Source organism: Eretmochelys imbricata, chromosome 1, assembly GCF_965152235.1.
Source record: "Eretmochelys imbricata isolate rEreImb1 chromosome 1, rEreImb1.hap1, whole genome shotgun sequence".
Taxonomy (NCBI): Eukaryota; Metazoa; Chordata; order Testudines; family Cheloniidae; genus Eretmochelys; species Eretmochelys imbricata.
The window spans coordinates 107,808,884-107,836,535 of record NC_135572.1 but is presented as its reverse complement, the minus strand read 5'-3'; the positions used below and the strand labels follow the sequence as shown (position 1 = coordinate 107,836,535).

Here is a 27,652-nt window from a genome sequence, read left to right as displayed (position 1 = left end):
TGCACTTGAAGAAAGTGATTTATGAAATATAACTGGAGGTATATCTGAATCTCTTCGCTAACTGGAAGTGTCAAATCTTGTAAACTTGTCAAATCCTAGGATTTTAGGGTCAGAGAACTATCCACTTTTGCATTTGTCACCATAAGAACATCCAAGGTGACACTCCTAATTAGCCAGGAGAGTGAGAGTGAGTGTGTGTGTGCCTGAATGCGTCTACCCTTACAACTGGGTGATTGCCAACTATGTTTGTGCTGTATTTTTACCTGAGAATGGACATGAGGGCACCTATATTAGTCATTCCCACCCCCATCCCCCCCGCTTTGAAAGCACAGCTTATATCTTTCCCTTTCACAGTTTCAGAACTAGATACTGGGAATGTAAACATGGGCCAATAGGAAGCTTTAAGTCTCTCCACTAATTACATTGAGAAAGAAAGTACTCTTGCAGGGGGGGGGGGGAGGGGATATTTATCACAAGGACACTACTGGTACAGCTACTCTATTTTGAGACTCCAAATTCTTTTGAAGTCTATTATATATATAGGCAGTTCCTACTCAAGCGTATATTACTATATCTTTAAACCCAAGAGTGACCCCTCTGTAAAGCCTGGATCCAGACTACTTAGTCCCTTCTCCCCAAACAAGCCTATGATTGGGAATCACACAAAATAAGAATATATACTGGTCACAGTTAAACACTTTATCTTACTGTTATTTTTTGCAGGAGTGCTGGCAAAGGTGCACTTGACCTAATTACCCTTCTATTTATTTTTCAAACACAAACGATGTAACAGCAGTAATACTTTAACCAAATGGCAGAGATTCTTCTCAATACCCAACCATAACAGCTGCTTCTCAAACCAAAGACTCAACAGCAAAACACCGGTTTGCCACTGTACAATTTGGAGCCAGAATGAGTGCATTGCTGTAGGCAAAAATCTTGACTTGTCAGATGTTCCAACTGGGAAGGATTCCCTCACGGGGGTGGGAGGGGAGGAATCATTCTCTACTTTTGTTACCAATAAATAATCCCACTGACAGCAGTGTGGCATTTACAGAAAACAGAATTTAAACCAATTTTGTTAAGCATTCCCTCCTCACCTGCCCCAGAGGGATTTCAAAGCAAAAGGGTAAACTCCTGTTAGAGATTCAGTTTCTCATTCACACTGCTTAACATGACCCTATCCCTATACGGCACAGGAAAGGAGTTTGAACATGCGTATGTGGTTGAGGGGTCAGTATTCAGTTTAATAAATCCTATGGATATAGACACCTCATCCCTGGGATAAATATTCATCACAATGTGCAGGTTTTCAGATATATGACTTGAAATCCCACAGTCACTATGGTGAAAACATGGTTTGGTGATCAAGAGTGCATTGCTAAACAGTTCTAGTTTGTCATGATTTCCTCCCCCTTTCCTCCCCTGACCAGTTGCCTTTGCAACTATGGGCCCCAATTCAACATTGCCTACTCAGATGATACAAGTGCACAAAGAGCCCTTTATGGCGTTAGAGTTTACACTAAAAATACACATTTATGTTCAGCTTTTGCTTTGGAAATCCATATTTTATATTGGGCATAATTTAATAATTGCAAGACATGACAACTTTTGAAGCAGCTATTTACTGAACTGAATTTACAACCGTCAACCACTAATCTGCATGAGTGGCTGCTACAATTAAAAGTTTTTTCTTTTAGAACAGCAATATTTGTCCCACTTACTCAGATATAATTTATTCTATTTTCTGTAGGAATTTAGTCAGTTCCAAATCTGCGATGTAGCTGAAATAGCACAACACAAGAGCAAAATTTGTGAAAAATATACATGATCTGATAGGAATATACCAAGTAAATGAACATTATGATCCATTAAATCCTTTTAGCCGTGAAGAAGGTTGCCACTTCTACATCACACAGGAAAAGAAACATACCACACAACACTGAAATAATTAGAAGAGACAAGGAAGTCAGACAAACTACAGCTAAGGAGAGTTTATAACACTAGGCAGTTCTAATGCTGACTGCAGTTATTTTAAAGGACTTATGGCTGCAGTATTAAAAAAAAAAAAATACTTATCACCAAGACGGCAGCAATATAGGATGTCTTTATTCAGAAAAAAGAATAACCACTGTTGAAAACTATTTTCTCTAGTTGAGATATTTCACCCCCATGTCCATATTTAATTCGTTGATAATGAATGCATCCGATGAAGTGAGTTGTAGCTCACGTAAGCTTATGCTCAAATAAATTGGTTAGTCTCTAAGGTGCCACAAGTCCTCCTGTTCTTTTTGCGAATACAGACTAACATGGCTGCTACTCTGATACATATCCATGTGTAACACCTGTACTCCCATATAATAAAGTAGTCGCTGAGGCACTAGTTCAGGAATACAGCTTTGTTCACTGATGCTAACGGACCCTGAGCATGTGCTTAAGCGCCACTCCGAAACAGGAATGGATTTAAGCATGTGCTGAAGTGCTTTCCTGAATTAGGGCTTAACAGTAATAGCAGAAAGGCTGAATAGAATTCAGCCTGAAACAGCAATGGTACACATTTTTGTATGGAAAACCTTTTTTCACAGATATCCTTAGTCTGGTAAAAAAAGCTATTTGTTGAATAGGCAAACTGCGTATCATCTGGAGCAAATGAGTAATTAAACCTAGTACAAATATAGAATATACCTTGTCATGTTAACCGCGCTGATGACAGACAGCTTTGGTATAGTTGCTCAAGCAAGGATCCTCATTCTAGGAGGACAGTCACAATCAGGCTCTTATCTTATTATTCAACACTGTCCACACGAAAGTGGTCACCATTAACTCTTAATGTGACTGGAAGAAATTCACATTTTTGTTGATTGTACTTACAGTCAGTCTCCACACTATACAATAAAATTTAAATAAAAAAATCTGCAAACAGAAGGCTAAAAGAGTTAAAACAAGATGATCTACATTCTCTAGAACTTAACAAATCTAAATCTGCTAAGTCTAAATGTTTATGTGGCTTTCTTATCCCGATCATAGAAACTGTACAAATCAAACTCTAATGTTTAAACAGACTACTTGTTTTAGAAGTGTATGTAGAGGGAGTACAGGCCTGTTTAATTTAATCAAATTTAAAATCAAATGTAAGTTTAACTGTATCACCCCACCTGCCACCTCTTCAACAAATAGCATTGCTCTTTCTGCTGTTCTGATCCACAACATGGGACACCCTACCTAAACTGATGATTCTATTGTGATGCCAACAAGAAATGACAACTAATAAAGGCTAAGTTGAAGAGCTGTGGACAAACAATAATAGTTTTGAAAGAGTTATATTTGGATGGTACATTTTTTCCCTCTCTTCATAGGTTGATTCTCTTCTCAGATAGCAGGCTGTACAAGGAAAAACCATCTCTTGGCCTTTAGGCATGGACACTCAAATTTGAGAGCACTACTACAGTATAAAAAATGAAATTAATATAGGAAATTGGGTTTTCCTCTTAACCTTCAATTCGTAATAGAACATATATAACCATAAAAATAATCAGGATCGTATACCCATAGGTATACGTTGCCATTAATGCTATTTACATTACTTAGCATATCTTGCATAACACATAAATTCAAGGAATAAAACACTATCATGCATGGTATACTTAAACTAAATCCTAGAAGAGAAATATTGTTATGGAACATATTTTGCTAATCATGATTGGCCAAATAGCTGATACATACAGCAGAGAATACTGAAGAGCCTTCTGTCATCTTAAACTAATGTAAATTGTAATAATGTAGTCACGAGAAGTTTGCAATAGCCTTCACTGTATATACTGAACAAGTGGAAGAATAAACATATCCAAAAAGTGTATGGGAAAGACCTGTAGAACTGTTCATTCATTTACAATGTTGCAAATATAAACACTATCTGGATCATCATAATAAAGTATTAGACCTTTCCAAGTTTAATTTCACTCTTTAGGCAAGTACAGACATAATATACATTTAAAAATTGACATTCTTTTACAATTTTTCACAAATCAAGGTACAGTGCAGTTTTATCAGAAAAAAGGGAATATCAATTATATTATTGTTACGTTAGATGATGTTTTTGCCATTTCTTCAGGGGAGTGACTCTTTATTACTTCTTTGATGAACTGTTCAAGTGCAGTGAAATAACCTTGACACTGCCAAGTGTCATTATGTGTTCCCTCTGGAAATATGGCCAATCTCTTTGTCCGAGATGGGGATAATTCATAAAGCTGCTTCATCATAACTGGCGGAATTAACTGGTCAGATAGCCCAGAGATGAAGAGAGAAGGCATTCTGCACTGAGAGATTTTTCTGTAGGACAGGTATTGATTTTTGTAGCACCACAAAGGAAGATATCTCATTGGGAAGAAAGAAAACAAAGTGCTGGCCATATGTGGAATGCTAAGAAATGTGTTCTCCACCATTATGGCAGAAATCCTATGGGAATTTTCAGAAGCTAAATGAACAGCCACTGCTCCCCCCAAGGAACGGCCAAAGAGAAAGATTTTTGTTTTATCAAGGTCAGACCTAGTCATCACGTAGTCTAGCACAGCCTCAGAATCTAAGTATAGACCTTCTTCACTTGCTTCTCCTTCGCTTTTTCCATAACCTCTATAATCAACCAGCAGCAAGTTTACTTTCAGGTTTACCAGCATCAGCAAAGCATTTGGTAACCTGTGACCAATGTTGCCTGCGTTTCCATGAAAATAAATGATAGTAGGAGAATACACTGCATTGTCCCCAGTGTATCTCAACAGAATAAGATTGAGAAGAACTCCATCTTTGGTTTTGATGAAGATGTTTTCATGTGGTATACCGGTAGGCATAGGAACATAAAGGCGTGAAGAAGAGGGCTGTTCTGGGAAGTAAAGCAGTACATCCTGGAATTTATATAGTATACCTGCTATTGATACAAATATTAACATAAGTAAAGTAATGCCGCCATATAAATGAAAAGTTACTATCAAAGGTAAAAGAGAAATACGGCAGAGACCCCAAGACCATGATGCCAAAGCCAGTAGCCACCTTTCAACAAAGGACCAAAGCATCCATGACTTTTCCATTGCAGTAGTGAGTGATCTTTTAGTCCATATGTATCCTGCAAAAAACCCAAACATATGTACATAAATATCAAACATGGAAAACAGTCAAGCAAGCATTCATATTCCTGAAGATTATTAGTAAACCATTGCATAAACAGAAGGTAACAACAAACTACTGTTTATTTAATCTTTTATATAACTAGATCACTTTAATCACTTCCCAAAGTTCAACTGTAATAATCAGCAGGGGCTTCTAGAAATTCATTTGCCATCGAAAACCATGGAATTCGTGTTTTTATATAGAATCTTTAGTTTTGTGAAAAAATAAAAACATACATTAGCTACAGTGGAACCCTGTTTATCTGAGCCTCCATTATCCATATTAACTGAACCAGGGCTCTGAGCCCCAGGCAGCAGGGCTCAGGCTTCAGCCGACAGTGGGAGCTCCACTGCCTTGGGCTGAAGTTCTTTGCCCATTCGCCAGATTATCCAAATTTTTGATTATCTCATCTGGCCCTGGTGCCAATTAGATCAGATAAGCAGAGTTCCACTGTATCTCAGTAAAAGACTGTGTTCAACGGATCTATATATATTGTGACTAAGAAAACTAAAGTTCAGCATTTCATTTTAATCGCGGAAAAACGTGGATTTTTATGGGGTTTTTTTTAAGTCGTAGAATTTTTGGTTTTTTATCATGGAAAACTAGGATCTCTGATAATCAGTGAGAAGAGTAAAATAGGCTTTGCAACTCCTAGGAGAATTCTCTTTTGTTTTCATTTGAATACTACTTATTACTAGTATTGAATACTACTTAGTACTAATAATCCCCTCAAATACTGTGGCTGACAACAACTTTATTCCCACCCAAATTGCAGAAGCAAGCATGGGCACAGATGGTGATTTGATCAGTTTGCAAAATTGCTTCTTGGGCATTAGCTCTAGGATCCAGAGATAAAAAAAGATATCACTCTTACTTCCATGCCTGTGACAAGCATCTTCATTCTTTAACGATTTATACAGAAATATTCTCACAGACCAACTTCCCCAATCCCTTGCAAATGCCTGGCTGCAGCTATAGCCCTTAGTTACCTGAAAAAGTATTATAGCTGGATTAAGATGACCAGATGAAAAGGCACAATTGTGATGGATGCCTAACACTTGTCCCCACCACCCACCCATTTTGTACCTATGCTGCTTAATGCCACAGTTAGTCAGATTCAGTTTAAGATTTCTGCTACCAGCTTTCTAGCCATATTTCCTCCTGCTTCATTTGTTACAGGTCATCAAGTGGGAAAGGTATTTAGGAGTACTTATATCATCATCCACGGTGATGACAACAGGTGGTTTTAATGTCCTACCAGGCTACTGAAAGAACAGTCAGTTGTTTGTACCTCCTTGTGATCAGTGGAAACAATACTGGTTCAGGATGCCAAAGCAAGTTCATGCTCCAATGAAAAAAGTACACCTAGAGATCAAAATGAGGGACATAGTGGTCAGTCCATGACATGGGAGTAAACTCTGTCCCTCCAACTACTGATCCCAATATATAAACCAGATCCGGAACATAGCCCACTATATGCATGGAGACAGATGTCAGCTAGAAGAGTTATAGTAATCATGAGAAGTGGAATTAACCCCTAAAGAGTCCTTATCTAATTACTAAAGACATCTAAGAAAGTCAATCTGAGTGACTGTCAGCTCCAGATGGGACCCTGTTATGCTGCAAGGGTGATCATACATCAGCAAGAAAACATGCTAGCTCCAACCCGAGGCTCATGCACTAGACAATCTTGGCTTTTGGACAGGATATCGTCCTTAGATATATCAGCATTCACTGCATTTCTCTCTCTAGACCACTCTAGTTTTATTCTTTTTTCCATGTGTGTTTATTCTTATTTCTAGCCTGAGTTCATCTGCAAATTTGCTTATGGATTTCACACTAAACACTCACTGAAAAAGAGAGAGTAACAGATTTCAATTTCTGCACCGCCACTGAATCACAATACAAGAAACAACAGAACCACAAGAGTAGGCATAGAAAAAAAATGTTAAGCACACTGCCTGAAGGACCTGACTGAAAATACCCATGGTTTGGTATTCAAGTGCCAAGAACTGCAAGGATAATGACAAAGCAGGTGACTATGGCATGGCAGAAAGGCAGTGCTTTTACTCTGTGAGGAAAAAGACAAATGATTGCCCTTCAAATAAGAAGGAAAGGGACCCCAAAGACCTTTCTGATATAAGTCATTCACTGGTGAGGGAAATACCTGTGATCCAGTGCATGAGGTTACCATTAACAACTTCATCAGAAAAAACACAAAGAGGAACCGTCACAACATAAAGCAAATCTAAAGAACTTCTGGAAGTCATAAGAACGCTTGACTAAACTACATCAGACACCACACTTCACTACCTGAAGACTGACATTCACAAGTGAAATTTCACAGGATGGCAGGCATCCTTCTTGTTTCAATTGCGCATGCCTTCTTATTGTGATGGAAGAAGCTTTGCAGACCACTCAAAGTGCTGCGTATACCAGTCTGGGAGCTTCTTCTGTATGCTGTTACTTAAGTTGCATAAAACCTTTGTACCAAAGTGTATAATTGCCGTTGCAAAGAAAAGCTAGCCTGGCTCCTCCAACTAAAAGTCAAAAAAGAATACTTTAAGAATTTAATTTCATTAAATCAGGTTTGTGATGTAGCTAAAATTTTACAGACCTGAAAAAACAATACTTTAAGCAAACAGTACTTTCGCTTAATCTGACAATAAGGAGGGGAGAAAAAAAAAAAATGTACAACCATAAATCCATCTCTTTTCACAATCAGCTACTTGATAGGATATTATACCTATCTGTGTCCTTGAGTATCTGGTCATCAACATTGTGGCAGGGGGGATAAAAATCAATGATTTTAAAATAATAATAATTTTTTTTAATTTAAATTGGATTTTTTGATAAAATGCTTTTTGAGGAAAAAACCTATACATTATAGCTCAAAGGTATTTTATCATGGAATAGAGATCATAAATTCTAATTCTATAATATGAGACAATATATTCATGTAATGTTTAAGAAAAGTTTTGTGAGTGAGTTTTAATAGTTCATGGATTAGGGACCCAATTTTATGGGGTTCCAGGGGCTTCTGTATAGATTATTTTGGTTAATCTTTCTATCTACCCAATGGGACTCAGTGCTCAGTCTAGAAGATACCATCAGAGATGCTTAGTTTTGCAGTTCTCAAACTGTGGATTTATGTCTCCAGAAATAACATGCTTGTTAACGGCAAAAATGTTTTTAAATAAAATAAATAAATAGAGGTGAGAAATAACAGACCACAACCTTATTGTCCCTCTGCAAATTTGTGTACACAGAGTCAATCCCTTACCTCTCTCTAAAAGTGCAAAGTTTCAAAAAGTTCAATGAATAGAAGATTGTTGGGGGCAGAATAGATCTGGACAAGGAGAAGAAGTCTGGAGACAAATGTGAGAAGGGAGGGACAGGCCGTGGAAATAAATGTGAAACTGTTTGAGTAGAATATTCCAGAAGTCTTGAGTTCTGAGTGTAGCCTTCATTGATTTGAGATCTACCATACCATTCTCACTAGAAGGGAAAACTTATAATGGCAGCAGGCCGTAAAAGAGACCCAGTTTGGGAATAAGAACCATTCAAGAAATATATGTTTGCTGATGATGTTTTAAAGAAAGTCACACCAGTGAACTGGTGGAAGTCACTTAAGCACTTGGATTCAGGGACTGTTGAAGTGATAATCTCACTTTTAACAGCAGTACCTTCTTCTACTGGTGTAGAAAGAATATTTTCTTCCTTTCCAGAATACATAATGTTGTCATTTTTGTTAAATAAAAATTTAAATGTCTGTCTAGTGATGTTCTCCTCCTAATACAACACGGCAAGAAAATCCTCCAAATATTAATTAACCTGTTGAATTGGAGATATTTATGAAGTCATTGGGAGGTGAACTATCTACTTCAATTACCTTTGGTAAATGAAATAACCAAACCATCATTCATTTTCTGATATAGCCGTAAAACTAATCTGAAAAGTTTTCAAAATAAATCACTTTAAAAATGTATAGTGTGTACCTAATGTATAGTCTAAAAATGAAACCTACATCTATCTTTGAGTTGTGAAGACTATGTATTAAGGTTATAACAACCAACAAGAATGCATTTTTATGTAGAAATCCATTATTAAATTGAGGCTTCCTGACTAGTGATTTAAATCAGGATTTAAATCAAATTCACCCTGCATTTACGGCCAGTTGAATGCACAGTATTTTTCACCAGAATTCTCTGAAACGTAACTGGTTCCATCACATATCCTATTATTGGTGCTCAGATTTACAGTCAGTCAGAATCATAGAAGATTAGGGTTGGAAGAGACCTCAGGAGGTCATCTAGTCCAACCCCCTGCTCGAAGAAGGGCCAACACCAACTAAATCATCCCAGCCAGGGCTTTGTCAAACTGGGGTTAAAAATCTCTTAGGTTGGAGATTCCACCACTTCCCTAGGTAACCCATTCCAGTGCTTCACCACTCTACTAGTGAAATAGTTTTTCCTAATATCCAACCTAGACCTTCCCCACTGCAACTTGAGACCATTGTGCCTTCTTATCATAGAATATCAGGGTTGGAAGGGACCTCAGGAGGTCATATAGTACAACCTCCTGCTCAAAGCAGGACCAATCCCCAATTTTTGCCCCAGATCCCTAAATGGCCCCCTCAAGGATTGAACTCACAACTTTGGGTTTAGCAGGCCAATGCTCAAACCACTGAGCTATCCCTTCTTCTGTCATCTGCCACCATTGAGAACAGCTTAGTTCCATCCTCTTTGGAACCTCCCTGCAGGTGGTTGAAGGCGCTATTAACCCCCCCCCCCCGTCTCTTCTGCAGACTAAATAAGCCCTGTTCCCTCAGCCTCTCCTCATAAGCCATGTGCTCCAGCCCCCTAATCATTTTAGTTGCCCTCCGCTGGACTCTCTCCAATTTGTCCACATCCTATCTGTAGTGGGACGCCCAAAACTGGACGCAATACTCCAGATGTGGCCTCACCATTGCCCAATAGAGGGGAATAATCACTTCTGTGAATCTGCTGGCAATGGTCCTACTAATGCAGCCCAATATGCCGTTAGCTTTCTTGGCAACAAGGCACACCGTTGACTCATATCCAGCTTCTTGTCCACTGTAATCCCCAGGTCCTTTTCTACAGAACTGCTGCTTAGCCACTCAGTCCCTAGTCTGTAGCAGTGCAGGGGATTCTTCCATCCTACATGCAGGACTCCGCACTTGTCCTTGTTGAACCTCATCAGATCTCTTTTGGCCCAATCCTCCAATTTGTCTAGGTCACTCTGGACCCTATCGTTACCCTCCAGCATATCTACCTCTCCCCACAGCTTAGTGTCATCCGCAAACTTGCTGAGGGTGCAACCCATCCCATCATCCAGATCATTAATGAAGATCTTGAACAAAACCGGCCCCAGGACCAACGCCTGGAGCACTCCACTTGATACCGACTGTCAACTGGGTATCAAGCCGTCGATCACTACCCGTTGAGCCCGACGATCTAGCCAGCTTTCTAGCCACCTTATAATCCATTCATCCAATCCATACTTCCTTATCTTGCTGGCAAGAATACTGTGGGAGACCGTATCAAAAGCTTTGCTAAAGTCAAAGTATATCACGCCCACCGCTTTCCCCATATCCACAGAGGCAGTTATCTCAGAAGCCTGAAGGAGATTGGACAGAAGAACAGTTTCAGACCCTCCACAATATTAACGCCACAAGAGTACAGGTGGGAGAGATATAATTAAATTGGTACCCAGACAGTCCAAATAAGAGAGTCCCATAGTATTTTTAATTTTCCTTCTCTCCCCCAAAACAATTTGAAAGAGTGTGCACGTGTGGTAATGAAGGTTCCATTTCTGAGCAAAATTGAAATTAAACCTGTTAGCTAATATGAATGTAAAATCATTTTAAAGAAAGCTACAAACAACATTTTCTTCAGAGAGCAGTACTGCCATCAAGCTGTAAAACACCTTACTACAATATCAGCACATAATCTATTCTGATCTGCACAACAGAAGAAGAAACAGGCAAAGCTGGATTTCAATTAAAAGAGAAAGAGAAACCTACAAATCAGAAGCATCACCTGCCATGGCACAAAGCGGGCAGTTGCCCCTCCTGCTGACTTTGGACTTTGACAGTTAAGCAATAATTGCCTCACTTTTTTCCCATTTGTGATGCTATTTGGAACAAAATGTTCTATTTGCTGACACAACTTTGCTTACCCCCCCATTTCAGGCCAATGAGGGCTGTGGCACAGGCCGAGGGATGTGCTGGCCGCCACTTCCCGCAGTCCCCATTGGTTTGGAGTGGCAAACCGTGGCCAGTGGGAGCTGCGATCGGACGAACCTCGCTGCAGGTAAACAAACCGGCCCAGCAGCGGCTTTCCCTGACAGGCCGCGTACCAAAGGTTGCCAATCCCTGGCTTAGAGCTTCTCTACCTTTCACAATGTAGCTTTTAAAGGGTCATTTAAAGTCAGTTTAAAGTTTCTTGTTCAAAGAAATTTAAACATTCAAACAATATTATATAAAAGAAGCCAAATACATCCCACTTTTCTTATGCTAATAGATCATCTGAAGCCAACGAGGCTACCCTTCTGAAAAGAAGAAAGATTTGGCCCCAAAGTCCAAATTTTTTGAGGTAAAAGCAACTATAAATTTAAAGATTTTTTTTAAAGTAGTGCTTTAGTGTTGGCCTTCTTTAATTGCTAGTGTTTTAGCTAAGAGTTGGACTAAACTGCTATGTCCATGGGCCTGATCTTACAAGATGCCGAGCGGCCTCAAATTTAATCTTGCTTTTCTTGTTGTCATGTGAGAGAGCCTAATGAAATTTATGCTGAACACCTGCAAAACTCATCTCGCAGGATTGAGACCATTTTTCTCTCTCTTTTTAGATTTATATTTTAATGACTTTTCAAATAGTACTATATTAACATTAAGATGAAGTACATCAAGTGTTAAAAAAATTCTCTTAAACATAATCAACATTTACTGAGACTGGTTTTTAAATCAGTTTACAGTAAAGTGTCTTAAGACCCAAGATAATTCAATGTTGAACGAGAGCACACTTGCTGCAGTTTTCCTGAGAGGTTTTAAAGTAACTGAATGCCACATATGAATTCCTCCTCAGGCCTGAGACTTTTCTGCATCCAGGCCTTTACGTTCTCTCTGTCAAATATCACAATTTTGCCTGGCCTACATTCAGAGCATGGGAAGGCTGGGTGGAGTGCATGTTTTAAATACATGTTAAGTAATGCTAGCAAGTGCACTAGTATTACTGCTAAACCTCATTAATTCAGTGTGAATCCTTGAAAGATTCGAAGGACAGCTATTAAATTACACTCCAAAAAGCTCAGTAATTCCACCCCACAGCAAAAACATGTCCTAAAAACCCTCTACTATTCTTACATTTATTTACATCTTGAGAGAGGGGGGAGACGATTACACCTTAAAACTTCAGTGACAGGTAGAATAAAAACACCATGCAATAATTATTTTGTAAACTTTACATTATATATAACCCCTGAAGATATAAAGCCCAATTCAGATTTTAAGTCTCAATTTCTGTTTCATCATACTCAGGGATCCCACAAAAATACTTTAAAAGAGGCTTGGGTGATAGTGGCAAGGACAAACAAAGCAAGGTCTATGAAAACAAAATAAACCTTGAAAATTATGCTTGATACCATCTCATTTTCTGAAGATAATTATTTTAATTATGAGGCTATCTGCATGGGGAAAATTTACAAAAAAAAACCCTAATAGCTAAAGTCTTTGCAAGTAAAAGCAAAATATACTTTACCTAAAAGTAATCATCCTTCTGTACAGCTGTTCAATCTTTTCAGTCAACATGTCAAAAGCCTCCCTCAGTGGATACTCATGCAGGAATTCTGCGCCACAGTGCATGCGCATAATTCATGTGCCACACAATTTTTTATCCCCCCCTCTCCCTGCAGAAAATAAACTTCTGTTGAGAAGTTGCTGCAGTTGTGCCTTTTGCCCACCAGGGGTCGCTAGACCACAGAAGTGGCTCCAGGGCCCTAGCCAGCTGCCAGAGGGAAGTGAAGAGGGCCAGGGCAGGAGACAGGGTATATGGAGGGGGTGGGGGTGGCAGACAGTGTGAGGCACATGAGGCCACTGGGGGAGTCACAGATTAGGGTTAAGAAGGGTAGTGGGGGAGGACAGACTGGGGCAGGGGATGAATGGGAACGGAGGTGCAGGGCCACATGGGAACGGGAGAGGGCGTGCAGGGCCATATGGGGGTGGCTGGGTGAGGGCACAGGGACACAAGGGGGAGGGGATGCAGGGCCACATGGGGAAAGGGGGTGGCTGAGTGGGGGCACAGGGACACATGGGTGTGATGGGTTCCCCCTTTGGGTGCCACCTGGAACTGGTACCACTCAGCCCCCCTTACCCACCAGCCTGGACTCTACTGCTGTGATCTACCTACCTGCCAAGCCTTCTCCCAGGCTCCAGCCTGCACTTTCACCAGCACACATACAGATAGAGACACACCCAGCTACAGTTACATGCAGACGCTGTGATCCGTTCTGCATGGGAAGGCTCTAGCTTAGGAACTTCTCAGGTACTCAGGCACGCACACCCCCCTCTGTCGTGTAAACCCAAAATTACACCATCTTGCGCTGCACAGAGAACTGTACAGCATAATCTCATGAAATTCAACCCCTCCCTCAACGTGGAGAGGAAATATAGAGCAGCTTTCTGCCCTGAGTTATGACCCCCACACACTAGCTTTTAGACAAAGCAAAAACAAGTTTATTAACCATAAAAAATAGATTTTAAGTGATCATAAGGGATAGCAAACATATCAAAGCAGATTACCTAGAAAATAAACAAAACATGGAAACTAAGCTTAATATACTAAAGAGATTATATATGAATAGCAGATCCTCACCCTAAGCGAAGATACCAGCAGGCTGCAGATTCTTAAAGGAAAGCTGCACTAATTTACAGTTTAAAATCCCCAGGTGTTCCATTCACAGGCTAAAAATCCCTTTAGCCTGGATCCAGCACTTCCCCCCAGTTCAGTCTCTCTGTTCCATAGGTGTTTCCAAGAGTCTCTTTGGGTGGGGAGTCAGTGAAGAACCATGATGATGTCACTCCTCTGCCTTAAATAGCTTTTGCATACCATGGGAACACTTTGTCTCAAAGCTTGGTTCCCACGCCAATCAGTGGAAAAACACTGATATCCCAAGATGGAGTCCAGCACCAGGTCACCTGATCACATGTCCCTGTACGGTCACGGCACCAATAACTCTGAGGCTGTTTGTAGGGTCCTCAGTAAGGCCCTCAGGGGGAGATAAGCTTATTTTAAGGCCTATTGTTTTCTCCTAATGGCTCATTAACCTGAATGGGCCCTTCCCAACTAGCCATCTAAACTGACAGTTTTTTGCCTAGTGGCCATTCTCCATGTGTAAACACATTTGTAATATGGATAGTCTAGATTCCTAAAGTCGGATACAAAAATGATATATGCATACAAATAGGATAATCATATTCAGTAAATCATAACCTCTCACATGACCTATCTTGAATAAAATACATCAAAATTATGTCCTAATCATATCATAATATCATCTCTATGAAGAATATGGGGTGCAGTGTCACGATGGGGGAGGGGGTGCAGAGATACATGGGGATTGGGAGGGAGCTGGCTAAGAGGGGGTAGGGACACATGGTGAGAGCGGGGAGGGGGCACAAGGACACATGAGAATGGGAGTGGGGGTGCAGAGCCACATGGGGGTAGGGTGAGTGGGTGTCAGAGTAGGGGTTGAAGGAGACGGGGGGAAGGAGGTGCAGGGACACATTGGGGCAGATGTACCTGATTGAATGGGAAAGGCTAGGGGTGCGCCAGGGTCTCCATGGGAGAGGCTCGCTAACAATCCCTCCCTGCCCTCCAAAAATCTATTCCATATTTCTCCCATCCACATCCAACAATCCTCCAGGTTCATCCCCAGGCTGCTTCCCTGTCCCTCAGCCCCTCTGTTACCCCCAACTTCCCCAAGCCTTTGCACTGTTTCTCAGGGGGCACAAAATACAGTTCTGTATTGTAGTTTAAATTAATTACTCAACGTTCTATATTTATATGAGTAAGGAATCTGTCAAAAATCATTTCCTCAATTTTTTTTGTCTTCTGTTTTGTTAGAGATACTTGCTGACAGGTATTTTGAAATAAATGACCAAGAATAATTGAAACTGGTGTGATTATACTGTGTTATTTTGATAAATAAAATATGAAGAATTTTAAAATACCATACACAGAATTTTTAAATTTTTAGCACAGACTTCCCTTAGGAGTAATGATGGAGCCAAACAGTTATTTCCTTCATGGTCTTCCAGACTCTAACATTCCCTTTCAAATATTAAATTTCAGCTAACCAATATTTCCTCCTTTCCCCAAATATGATAAATAGTCAAAATTTTCTTTAAGTACAACTACCTACAAGACATTATCCTTCTACAGTGTTTTCCATCTGTAAATCTGAGTGCCCTATGAAGGAAGGTAAGTATTGTCTTCATCTTACAGATGTAAAAGCAAGGATACAGAGGAATAAGGTGACCTGTCCAAGGGTCACCGAATGGGTTACTGGAAGAGCTAAGACGACAACTCCAGACTCCTGGGCCAGTGGATAAGAAACTGAATTATATGGTCTACACCTGCATCCTTCCCACTCCTGGATAAAATATTATCCCTTAATAACCATACTAAAAGTGGTTGCTTGTCATGGCCAAAAAAATTCAAGTTATTTTACTTAAAGAGAGAAGTCATGGCCCACAATATTTCAAGTAATAGTACAGGGATCAGCAACCTTTGGCACATGGCCCGCCAGAGTAAGCCCCGGAGGGCCGGGCTGGTTTGTTTACCTTTTGCATCCACAGGTTTGGCGGATCGCGGCTCCCACGGGCCACGGTTCACCACTCCAGGCCAATGGGGGTTGCGGGAAACGGTGGCCAGCACATTCCTCACCCCGCGCCGCTTCCTGCAGCCCCCATGGGCCTGGAGCAGCGAACCTGCAGATGTGGCAGGTAAACAAACTAGCCTGGCCCGCCAGGAGTCTTACCCTGGTGGGCCGCGTGCCAAAGGTTGCTGATCCCTGTAATAGTACATTGTTTCTCTTGGAAAACTATGACAAGAGTTAAACATCTTACTTTACCAAAAAATTCTTAAAACAATTTAATATTTGAAATTTTTACACAATACACATATTCTATTACATTGGCCAAAACAGAGCCTGGGGTAACAGGAACAATAAAACAAGTATCTAAAATTCACTTTTTTGTTATGGAAATCTCAGCTGACTGACATGCAGACCTCAAAATCAATAATCCTAAATGAGTCTTCAAAACAATATCTTTGTGAATATGCTATGAGTTTCCTGAAGCCAACTGTTCTTGACTAGAAGTAGTAATGTCTAAGAGTTTAGTAACGCAAATAGAAAATATGTCTGAGATATTGGGTACCTGCAAGAAAGTCAAAAAGCCAAATTAGACCTACTTACTTCCCTGCTGCAAATTAGTTTCTTAACACTCTACTGCTCTGTCCATCAACCTCAATTCTTGTATGCCAGAAAGTTCTCAAAACATATAAATACTATTTGGTTTTTACTGAGGGGGAGAAAACTCCAATACATCTGAAGCTTTGAACAAATTACATACCATAAAATATATATAGTCCAGTGGTTCCCAAACTTGTTCCACCGCTTGTGCAGGGAAACGGGAGCTGCTGCTGGAAGCAGCATGGGCTGAGGGACACACTGGCCACCGCTTCCAACAGCTCCCGTTGGCCTGGAGCAGCGAACCGCGGCCACTGGGAGCCGCAATCGGCCGAACCTGCGGACGCAGCAGGTAAACAAACCGGCGCAGCCCGCCAGGGGCTTCCCCTGCACAAGCAGCGGAACAAGTCTGGGAACCACTGGTATAGTAAGTAGTGTATGCGTTGGATAGTTTATTAAAATTAAGCCGTACAATAAATGTCAGGATCTTGTGAAATCGGCTGCCTTAAAACATAAGTGAAAACAAATAACTTAAGAATATTTAAAGTATAAATGCAGCACAAATCAGTAATTACCCAACTATTTAGTGAAATAGGGTGTCAACTAAACTGACCTACACATCTGACTTTTGATCAATTTCTCAGTCTTTCCTTAATAATAGATCGACCGATAGATAGATTTAGTACATCCGGGAAAAGCACCTTGTGTCCCGCTGCTTTTCCTCCTCTCTCCTGCCGTGCCCCCCTCTCACACACGCTCTGTCTACACGCTTCCTCCCGGTCTCTTGCGGGTTTCCCCGGGGTGACGCTCCAGTCGGCGCACAGAGGCAGGGAGAGCGGAGTTATCTGGTGACTCCGCATCCTTCTGGCCGAGGGGAAGGACCCCGACCGAGCCTCACGTGGGCGGGAGCGGAACGGGGACCGAACTGCCCTGCGGCCGAGACACTGGCCCGGCCCCGCCGCACAGGGGCTGCGAAGCCTCAGCTACCGACCCAGCGCGGCTCAGCCACGGCGGCCCCGACCGAGTCACCAGCGGAGCCCGGCGGAGGGGTGGTGCTGGGTCCGCGCGGGGGAGCCTCGCTGGGCTCCGATCGGCGGGTCTCGGCAGGCGCCCGCCCACCACCAAGCACCCAACAGCCCGGGGGGGGGGGGGGGGAAGCCGGAACCTCCCTCCTCCAGTGACAGGCGCGGGGGAGGGGCCGGGGGCTCCCCAGCAGCAGGAAGACCCCCCGCGTCGCCCCCCTCCCGGCAGCTCCTCGCGCCTCCCCGCGTGTGTCTCTCTCACTTGCTCAGACGCGCCGCGCTGCCGGGACCGCTCCCAGGCTGAAATCGGGCTCGGCGGGGCCCCCGCGCCTCATTCTCCTCCGCCGCCGGAGCTCGACCCCACGCCGCGCTCACTCAGGCCAAAGCCGGGACTTGCAACTTCAGCCACCGCCGCTTCCGGGAACGAAATCACCACCGCAGCCGCTTCCGCTTCCGGGGTTAAGGGCATCACTCTGGCACCTCCCCCGACTTGCTAACAGGAGAACGAACTATTGCGTAGGACGGGCAGAGGGAGGTAGAACGTCCCTTTCTTCCTGGGCTGAACCAACCCTCGGGGGCAGAGGAGGGTGTAAGAGCTCGTCCCGGCCAGGTCTGAACCACTGCGCGCGGGGAGGGGACCTCGACCTGGCGTCGTCGGGAAACTCCTTCCTCCCTCCCCCCCCGTCTTCTGAATGGGCGGCTCCGATGAACGAGTTTCCGGGGTGGTGCGTGGCGCCCCAGTGACGTGTGGTGGGGTAGGAGCTGGGCTCGTTGCCGGCCGTGGTGGTGGGTGAGTTGGGCTGAAGCGGCGGCGGGTCGGGATCTGCGCTTCCCTGGCCCCGGCGCTTCTTGTTCCGCTCCCCGCTGGGGCCGTTGTGACGCAGCCGCGTTACCCATACTGGCCGCTGGGTGGCACGTGCCTGGGCTGTGTCGGTTGAAGCCCCCCCTCCCCCCCCGCCTCGCCTTCCCATCCCCTGCGAGGGCCGGGATTCCCCCCTCTTCCCCCCCCCCCCAGTCCGAATCGCCCCTTTGGTAGGGGCCCTGTGGTTCCTCCCCTACCAAGAACCCCACAACTGGGAGGGGGTCCCCTTGACACCCCCCCATGCCAGGTCCGCCATCTCGCCCCTCCCCCCGGGGCAGGGGCTCTGTGTGCACCCTCCCCTCCCCCCAGTGGTGTTATCATTGTATTCTTGTTTGCAGTAACTCAGGGTGTCAGAGTCTGTCGGTTTCAGAGCAGCAGCCCTGTTAGTCTGTATCTGCAAAAAAGAGCAGGAGGACTCGTGGCACCTGAGAGACTAACCAATTTATTTGAGCATCAGCTTTCGTGAGCGACAGCTCACTTCATCGGATGCAGCCTGTCGGGAGCATGAGCAGAGCTGGGGTGGGCGATTGTTGTGCTGGGAAGTGTTAATGATGCCAGCCTCTGGTTGTTCGCTGGGCAGACAACTTTTGATTTAAGCCCTGTCTGTGCTAAAAGCTAGAGGGCAGTGGGTGTTGTGTGTCCCTCATTTCCCCCCAGATCCAGAGGATTCTGGTCACTGAGGCCTAGGACATTTTGAAATTGATTGGATGCAGCGTTACCTCACCCACTCAGCTTGATAGCATTTCTGCTTGTGTTTGTGTAATATCTTTATGGGACCAACTTCTGTTGGTGAGAGAGGGACGTTTACTCAGAGCTCTTCTTCAAGTCTGTGTAAGCTCAAAAGCTTGTCTCTTATCAACATAAGCTAGTCCAGTAAATTATGTTATCTCACACACCTTGTCTCTCTAATATTCTGGTACCAACACAGCTATAACAACACTGTATGTACAACCTGAATGTAAGACCTTGCAAGCCTGGCTAATTATTATTGATTTGCGTTGTGGTGGATTGGGCCCCAAGGTGCTAAGTGCTGGACACGCAACACAGAAGGTGGTTCTTGTCCAAAGATTCTCAGGTTACGTCCACACAACAGATTAAGTCTGGGTCTGAGCCTGGGCTTAAGCAAAACTCCCCGTGTGCACACTGCAATTGTGGTAACCTAGAGCTCGGACCCAGGACCCTGCGGGGTTGGAGGGTCCGAGCCCATGTTAAGTCGGGACCTAGGGTCCAAGCCCTATTGGTTTTCTATGTACATGTGTCCCTGGCTCGACTCAGATCTCGGGAGTCCTCCAGGTGTATCCTGTGGTTCCTGGCAGCAGAGTGGCTGCGCTGCAGGTAGCCAGCACAGCGGGGCAGAAGCACCATTACTGCCTGGCCACGTCTGCTCTCCCTTCCTTCTCTTCCCTCCATCTCCTCTTCTCTGCTGTGTGGAACTTGCCCGGGGCAGGGAGCAAAGTTTCAAAGTGAGAGTCAGCCTCCAGGGTGCTGGGGCTCATCCCTCCCCGGGCCAGGCTGAGCTTGGAGTTCTTCCGCTTTCCCTCCCTTGCAGGGCAGCAGATGGTTACTGCTTTGCTCTCTGGCCCTTGCTCCAGTGCTCCCTCAGCCTTCCTTAGGGTGCCAGCCCCAAAACTTGCCCGCAGTGGTGCCTGCAGCTCCAGCTCCTCTCTGAAGTATGTAGCTTGCCTGAAGTAGGGAACAAAATTGGCAGAAGGGAGGCAGGTCTTGACTGCTGGGATGTTGGGGGTCATTCCTTTCTGAGCTGCACTGAGCCAGAAGGTCTACTGCTCCCCCTCTCTGCAGGGCAGCGCTTCTTCCCCGTTCTGCTCTTTGGCCCTTGCTCCCGGGCTTTCCTTGCCTTCCCTGGGGGGGGGTGTAGGGACACCCAGGCTGCATGCACTGTCAGGGTGATAGGTGGGAAACAGCCCCAAAACTTCCCTCCAACCTCCTGGGGTACAAAGGGGTCAGGGATAAGGGATCCCCACGGGGAGCTGGAGAACACTGCACCCCAAGCCCTGGGGATGCACTTAACTGTTGTGCAGTCGGCAGCAGCCAGGCTTGGTGGGGAGAGGGGTGTCTTTTTCCTCTGATACCTTCATTTTTAAGTCAAACTTCAAACAAACAGGAATGAATGAATAAATAAACACACCTTCATTGAACATCCAGTTTTAAAAATTAAGAATTGCGAAGTTTCACTTTAATAGTTGACAGGTCTGGAGACTGATGTCCTATTTATACTCAGAACAGGTGTACGTGGGGATTTTCATGCCAGTATGACTCAGCCTAGAGCTAGAGAACCCAGTTCTCAGGTTAGATGATAGTTCAATATCAAGCCTTCTCAAACTGCAGTTGGTCTACTGACACAGCCACCAAAGGAGCTAATTATGTGGTTTATGTATTCGTGCTCCTTATGGGCAGGAGTCCCATCAATAGCAGCACCACCACAGTTAGGAAACAGAATGGGCAGTAGAGTTTTCCCACAATGCATGTGTTCCTAGGGCTAGAGTGTCGATACTGGGGAGGGGAGGCTCTGGATACTATGACTTGGGTCTGCGCACTTCAGTGTGGATGCCAGAGCCCTAGGTTTGAGCATGAGTCAGAAACTTCTTAATCTACGGTTAAAATGCAATGTCGATGCACAAGCCCCAGGTTCCCTGACACAGGTCAGCTGACTCAGGTCCCACTAACACTAGGCTTACGTTGCTGTGTAGATCAGGGGTTCTCAAACGGCGTCAGGCCCTCTCAGGGGGTCGCGAGGTTATTACATGGGGGTCATGAGCTGTCAGCTTCCACCCTAAACCTCGCTCTGCCTCCAGCATTTATTATGTTGTTAAATATATTGAAAAGTGTTTTTAATTTATAAGAGGGGTCACACTCAGAGGCTTGCTTTGTGAAAGGAGTCACCAGTAAAAAAGTTTGAGAGCCGTTGATATAGATGTAGCCACAGTGTAAGACCAGAGACAATAGGCATATACACCCAACAGACTGGGGTGTGTGTGTATGTGTTTAATTTTAATAATGTGTGATTGTAGTGCTCCAACTCCCTAACCACTTGTCCACTAGAAGAAGTAAAGAATAAAGTGCCAGAGTCCAAATTCCACTCCCCAAATAAATAACATCTTTACCTGCTATTAGTGTCCCCAAAAATAACAGAACCTAGCACATCTTGGCACTTTGAAAAATACAGAGCAGGGAGTGGACATGCAGATTTCTGTCTCCCCTTCTCCAAAGTTGGGTTTTAGGTGATGGAATTAGAGGGCTTGGGTGCCAAACTTGGCAGGATGCATCATTTTCTGTTGGGCTGTGGCTTTTAGCCACACCTCAACTTGAGCAATAGTAACTACCTAAGAACCATCTAATCATGTACTACTAAACTGCACTATATTTAAATCTGTCATAGAGATGTAAGACAGTGTAATCCATTACTGTCCCTTGAACCATCTGATACCTCAGTTTAATTGAAAATAAGAAATGATTCAATGTGATAGACAGTCCTATTATATGATACAAGATTTCCTCTCAAGTACGGGAGTCTGGATAGAAGAGAGGATGGTTTGGGGCTAAGGCTGGGTGGTAAGAGATCTTGGATCAATTTGGAGGTCTGCCACAGACTTCTGTATGTCCTTGGTTAATGGGACTTATGTTCCTAAGTGCCTCAGGATATGTCTACACTACAAGTGCAATGGCAGCACAGCTGTAAATGCTGCAGTTATACTGCTGTAGTGTTGACACTCACTTTAGTGTCATGAGAGGTTTTTCTATTGCTGTAGGAAATTCTCCCCCTCGAGAGGTGGTAGGTAGGTTGATGGAAAAATTCTTCCGTCAACCTAGCTGCTTCTGCAGTGGGAGTTAGGTCATTCTAACTATGTCAAACAGAGCATGAAATTTTTTGATAGCCCTGAGCGATGTAGCTATGTTGACCTATGTTTTAGGTATAGACCAAGCCTTAGTAACTTTTGATAAAGGCACTTATGATACTAAATCACTTAGGCACTTTCAAACATTTTACCTGTAATCTCCTGATGCCCATTAGTAAAAATAGGATAATATTTCCTTTTTCCATCTTTTCACTGTATTGTCAATGTAAAATGTATTCTCTTCAGGGATTTACTGTGTGTATATATCTATATTTTTTTTTTCCCCACAGAGTCTAGCACAAGGGGGCCCTGATTTCAGTTGGGGTTATGGGGTGGTGTTGCAATATAGATTATGATGATGATGGTAGTTAAACTAAGTGTAGCAATATCTAATGATTGTTCTAAACAAAGGTAATTTTTAAAAATGTGCCTAATTCTTTTGAGAAATAGGGCAATTTGGTGGTATGTTTTCTTTCACTTGAAATATTTTTGTTTTGCTTTTTTTATAGTGAAAAAGTGAATCCTGATGTCTTCCACACCTACTTCACAATCTTCCCCTAAACGAACAGTGGCATCAGTAGTTCCTTTTGCAGATCTGTGTTCAATTTTAGAACGAATACAGAAATGTAAATCCCGGCCAGAGAAAACCAAGTATTTTAAGGAATTTTTAGATTCATGGAGGAAATTTCATGATGCTCTTCATAAAAAAGAGAAAGATGTCACAGACTCTTTTTATCCAGCAATGCGACTTATTCTTCCGCAATTGGAAAGAGAGAGAATGGCTTATGGAATTAAAGAAACCATGCTTGCTAAGCTCTATATTGAACTGCTCAATTTACCCAAAGAAGGAAAAGATGCCCTAAAACTTTTAAATTATAGAACACCTACTGGCTCACATGGAGATGCTGGAGACTTTGCAATGATTGCCTATTTTGTATTGAAACCGAGGTGCCCAAAACAAGGCAGACTGACCATACAACAGGTGAATGAGCTGCTGGATTCAGTTGCTAGTAATAATGATACCAAAAGGAAGGACCTAGTAAAGAAAAATCTTCTTCAGTTAATAACTCAGAGCTCAGCACTTGAACAAAAGTGGCTGATCCGGATGATTATAAAGGATCTAAAACTTGGTGTTAGTCAGCAAACCATATTTTCCCTTTTCCATTCTGATGCTACGGAGTTATACAATGTCACAACTGACCTGGAGAAAGTTTGCAGACAGCTGCATGACCCTTCTGTATCACTCAGTGATGTTTCCACCATGTTGTTTTCAGCCTTTAAACCTATGCTTGCTGCTATTGCTAATGTCCAGCAAATTGAGAAACAAATGAATCACCAGAGTTTCTACATAGAAACTAAACTAGATGGTGAACGTATGCAGATGCACAAAGATGGAGATGTATACAAGTATTTCTCCCGTAATGGGTTTGATTATACTCAGCAGTTTGGTGCTTCTCCCCTCGAAGGTTCATTAACTCCATTTATTCATAATGTGTTTAAAAATAATATACAAAACTGCATTCTTGATGGTGAAATGATGGCCTACAATCCCAATACACAAACTTTTATGCAGAAGGGAAACAAATTTGACATAAAAAGAATGGTAGATGATTCTGATCTGCAGACATGCTTTTGTGTGTTTGATGTATTAATGGTTAATGATCAGAAGTTAGGTCACGAGATACTAAGCAAAAGATATGAGATTCTAAATGAGCTGTTTACACCAATAACAGGCAGAATACACATAGTGCATAAAACACAGGCTAGCACCAGGAAAGAAGTAGTTGATGCTCTGAATGAAGCAATAGATAACAGAGAAGAAGGAATCATGATAAAAGATCCTATGTCCCTTTACAAGCCAGACAAACGTGGGGAAGGCTGGTTAAAAATCAAACCAGAGTATGTCAATGGGCTCATGGATGAGCTAGACCTATTAATTATTGGTGGTTACTGGGGAAAAGGTTTGCGTGGTGGCATGATGTCTCATTTTTTGTGTGCTGTTGCTGAGACTTCCCCTCCTGGTGAAAAACCATCTGTCTTTCATTCTATTTGTCGTGTTGGTTCTGGTTACACTATGAAGGAGCTATACGATCTTGGTTTGAAATTGGCCAAACACTGGAAGCCTTACCATAAAAGAGATCCTCCTTGTAATATTTTATGTGGAACTGAGAAGCCTGAAGTTTACATCGAGCCTTGTAACTCAATCATAGTTCAGATTAAGGCAGCGGAGATTGTTAGTAGTGATATGTACAAAACTGATTGCACTTTGCGATTCCCTCGAATTGAGAAAATAAGAGAGGACAAAGAGTGGCATGAATGTATGACTTTGGATTTCCTAGAACAGCTCAGAGGTAAAGCATCAGGAAAGCTAGCATCTAAGCACCTTGATGTGGGTGATGATGAACCACAAGAAAAGAAACGGAAAACTGTACCAAAGGTAAAGAAAATAATTGGAATAATGGATCATTTTAAAGCCCCTGATCTTTCCAATGTAAATAAGATTTCTAATATATTTGAAGACCTTGAGTTTTGTGTTATGACTGGAACAGAAAACCATTCAAAATCTGAACTAGAAAGTAAAATAGCAGAAAGTGGTGGTAATGTGGTACAAAACCCTGGACCAGACACTTACTGTGTTATTGCAGGAATTGAGAATGTCAGAGTAAAAAATATTATATCTTCCAACAAGCATGATGTTGTGAGAGCAGAGTGGCTTTTACAGTGTTTTGAAGCGAAAATATTTGTACCATGGCAGCCGGCCGTCATGATTCACATGTCTCCAGACACAAAACAACATTTTGCATGTGAGTATGATTGTTATGGTGACAGCTACACAGCAGATACAGAGGTGACCCAACTAAAGGAAGTATTCTCAAGAATTAGTAATAAAAATGATGAGAAGATACCTCTGGACATGATTGCTGACTTAGAAGAACGTTATCTGTGGAATAGCTCTCCACTCAGTATGTTCAGGCAAAATACCATTTATCTGGACCTTTATGCTGTAGTTAATGACCCCAGTACCAAGACCCATGGAACAATGCTATCAATTAGGGCGTTGGAGCTCCGTTTTCATGGAGCAGAAATAGTCTCTCAGCTAAAGGAGGGTGTGTCCCATGTAATTATGGGAGAAGATCATACCCATGTAAAAGAGATAAAAACACTTAGGAGAACATTTGAGAAAAAATTTAAAATCCTATCTGAGCGGTGGGTAACAGAATCAATAAAGGAGGGGAAGTTACAGAATGAAAATCCATACCTAATTTAAAGCAGGTTTTAACTAGAAGTAAAGGCATTCTGATGAACTTGGTGGATTTAAGATTTGGTGAGATCCTTCTGCATGTTTCCAGGTGTATACCTAGCCTGTGGTTAAAGAGTAGCTCCAATTTTTATATATTGGAAAAGGAAAGATAGCATCTCCTATGCTGGGGAAGGAGGGAAAGACTTCAGATTACATTTCACTGTGGGAGGAAATGTCCAGTGCTAAAAGAAATAATTACATGTTTTGTGTTTTACAAAGATCTCCCATAGGAGGTTGTTTGTTTTATTTATAGCTATGAAGTTAACCTTGTTCTACTGACAACACTTGCCTTTATTTAAATACTGACTATTTTATACCCTTTGATCTTTCTGAGGTGTGAGTTTGAACTTTTAAATCAATAATATTTAAAGAGAGTATGCTATTGAATAAAGAAATTAGTAAAAGCCTCTTAAACCAAAGGATTAACACAGTTAAATGTTTTTATGCAGCTCTACATTAATAATTGAATGATAGTACTATATAAATCTTAACATTCTGAAGTAGATATTCAACATATGTTTGAAAACTTTCAGAATCTATGCTGTGTGTAAATTTAGAGAAAGTGAGTTTCATGTATTTTAAGGATTTTTTTCAATTTTTTAAAACAGATCTGTAGAATTTCCATTAAGTGTTAAACATAACATCAATCATATCTGTATAGTCATAGCTACCATTTTAAAAAAAATATTTGTATATGCTCTAAAATTTGAAATTAGCTTTGAAATTTGCCATTCCTTCATTGTATCACAGCTGTAGTTATTTTTGTACTTAAAGGACCCAGTTTGCAACCATTATTCATGTTGAGTAACACTTCAATTTCAATAAGACTACCTGTGTAAGTGCTACTGTGTGAGTAGACATTGTAGGCCCAGATCCAAAGATTTAGTTGAAGGGTGAATAAAATATCAGAGTAACTTGTATATCGAAAATATACACATATTTAAAAACTTGAGTGAAATCCTGGCCCCATAAAAGTCAATGGCAAATTGCCTATTGACCTCAGTGAAGTCAGGATTTCTCCCCTGATTTCAGCTTACCTTTCTATAAGTGATGATATATGGGTTACTTTAAGGTGTGCAGTAATATATAGCATTTTATTTCCAAATACACTTCAGTTTTAATCAAGACTTTGTATTGAATGATTGAAATAAAGATCTATATTTTTTATTCCAGTCTGAAACGTTATTTTAATGGGAAAATACTTCTCTAATTGCGGGAGGGGGAATACGTGAACATTTAGTGGCTGGTCCTGCCCTATTAATGTAAATAAGACTTTAGCCATTAACTTTGATGGAATCATGATCAGGTGCCACATAACAGTATTTTACTATATGGATTTTTCAAGAACAGTTACATAAATAATTAGGAACTGTTAGGGGGCTTATTCCTTAACCCACGTACTTCCCTGGTCCTTCTCGTATGAACAGAGAGCAACAATACCCGAAGTCCAAAGGTGCAAACAATTTGATGTTTATTGGGGTGAACTTCCAGCGAGCATGATTCCAGTTTCCTTCCTTAGTGTCCCCCTTCCCAGCTCTGACACCACAGAGCCTTACACCTGTGTCCCTGTTCCCATTCCTGCCCTTAGCCAAACATGATTCCAATTTCCCCACCCCAATTCCCTGTTCCCATTCCCCCCCCACACACACACCCACTTCCTGATTGCAGACTATACAGTAAAACTTGAGTTCTGCTTAGCTATACCTTAACAAATAATTTTCCTGAAATTTAACTAACCAATCCTAACATATTGTAACATGATTATGTAATCAATTATATCCTGCCACCTTAATTAGTTTACACCCAGCAAAATTAATTATACAGCAGACAGAAACAATCACAGAACCAGAGAGAGATTATACAGACAAACAATGGGGAAATGGGGACTACAGTGATAGAACAAACACAGAAATGAGGATTTCACATCCCAGCTATTGATAAGTGAGTTCTTGCCAGACAGGAT

General features: G+C 42.2%; 2 protein-coding genes across 9 annotated transcripts in view; one reads left to right on the top strand and one right to left on the bottom strand.

Moving 5' to 3' along the window:
• LOC144262903 (protein ABHD13) overlaps positions 1–18,119 on the bottom strand; it is a 48,714-nt gene extending 30,595 nt beyond the window's left edge. For 2 of the 5 annotated variants that reach the window (XM_077813336.1, XM_077813346.1), the window contains exon 1: positions 17,935–18,119. Coding sequence is in view for 3 of the 5 variants with exons in the window: in XM_077813346.1 (XP_077669472.1) it covers position 17,935 (1 nt within the window). In the remaining 2 variants the exon portion in view is untranslated. Of the gene's footprint in view, positions 1–3,927; positions 5,117–6,451; positions 6,526–17,934 lie in introns of those variants that run through there. The other 3 variants (XM_077813318.1, XM_077813326.1, XM_077813308.1) reach the window with 3 other exon arrangements.
• Positions 18,120–18,139: 20 nt separating this feature from the next.
• LIG4 (DNA ligase 4) lies at positions 18,140–26,856 on the top strand. 4 transcript variants are annotated; one of them, XM_077813270.1, is made up of 2 exons: positions 18,140–18,282; positions 22,898–26,856. In XM_077813270.1, the coding sequence occupies exon 2, from the start codon at positions 22,915–22,917 to the stop codon at positions 25,654–25,656; it is 2,742 nt and encodes a 913-aa protein (XP_077669396.1). In that variant the 5' UTR covers positions 18,140–18,282; positions 22,898–22,914; the 3' UTR covers positions 25,657–26,856. The 4 variants fall into 4 exon arrangements, with proteins under 4 accessions (XP_077669396.1, XP_077669421.1, XP_077669413.1 ...); XM_077813295.1 differs by having other exon boundaries at positions 18,183–18,207; XM_077813287.1 differs by having other exon boundaries at positions 18,199–18,261.
• The last annotated feature ends 796 nt before the right edge of the window (positions 26,857–27,652 follow it).

Excerpts from the sequence above, each read along its gene's own strand:
- LIG4 (XM_077813270.1), top strand. The coding sequence starts at position 22,915 with ATGTCTTCCACACCTACTTCACAATCTTCCCCTAAACGAACAGTGGCA.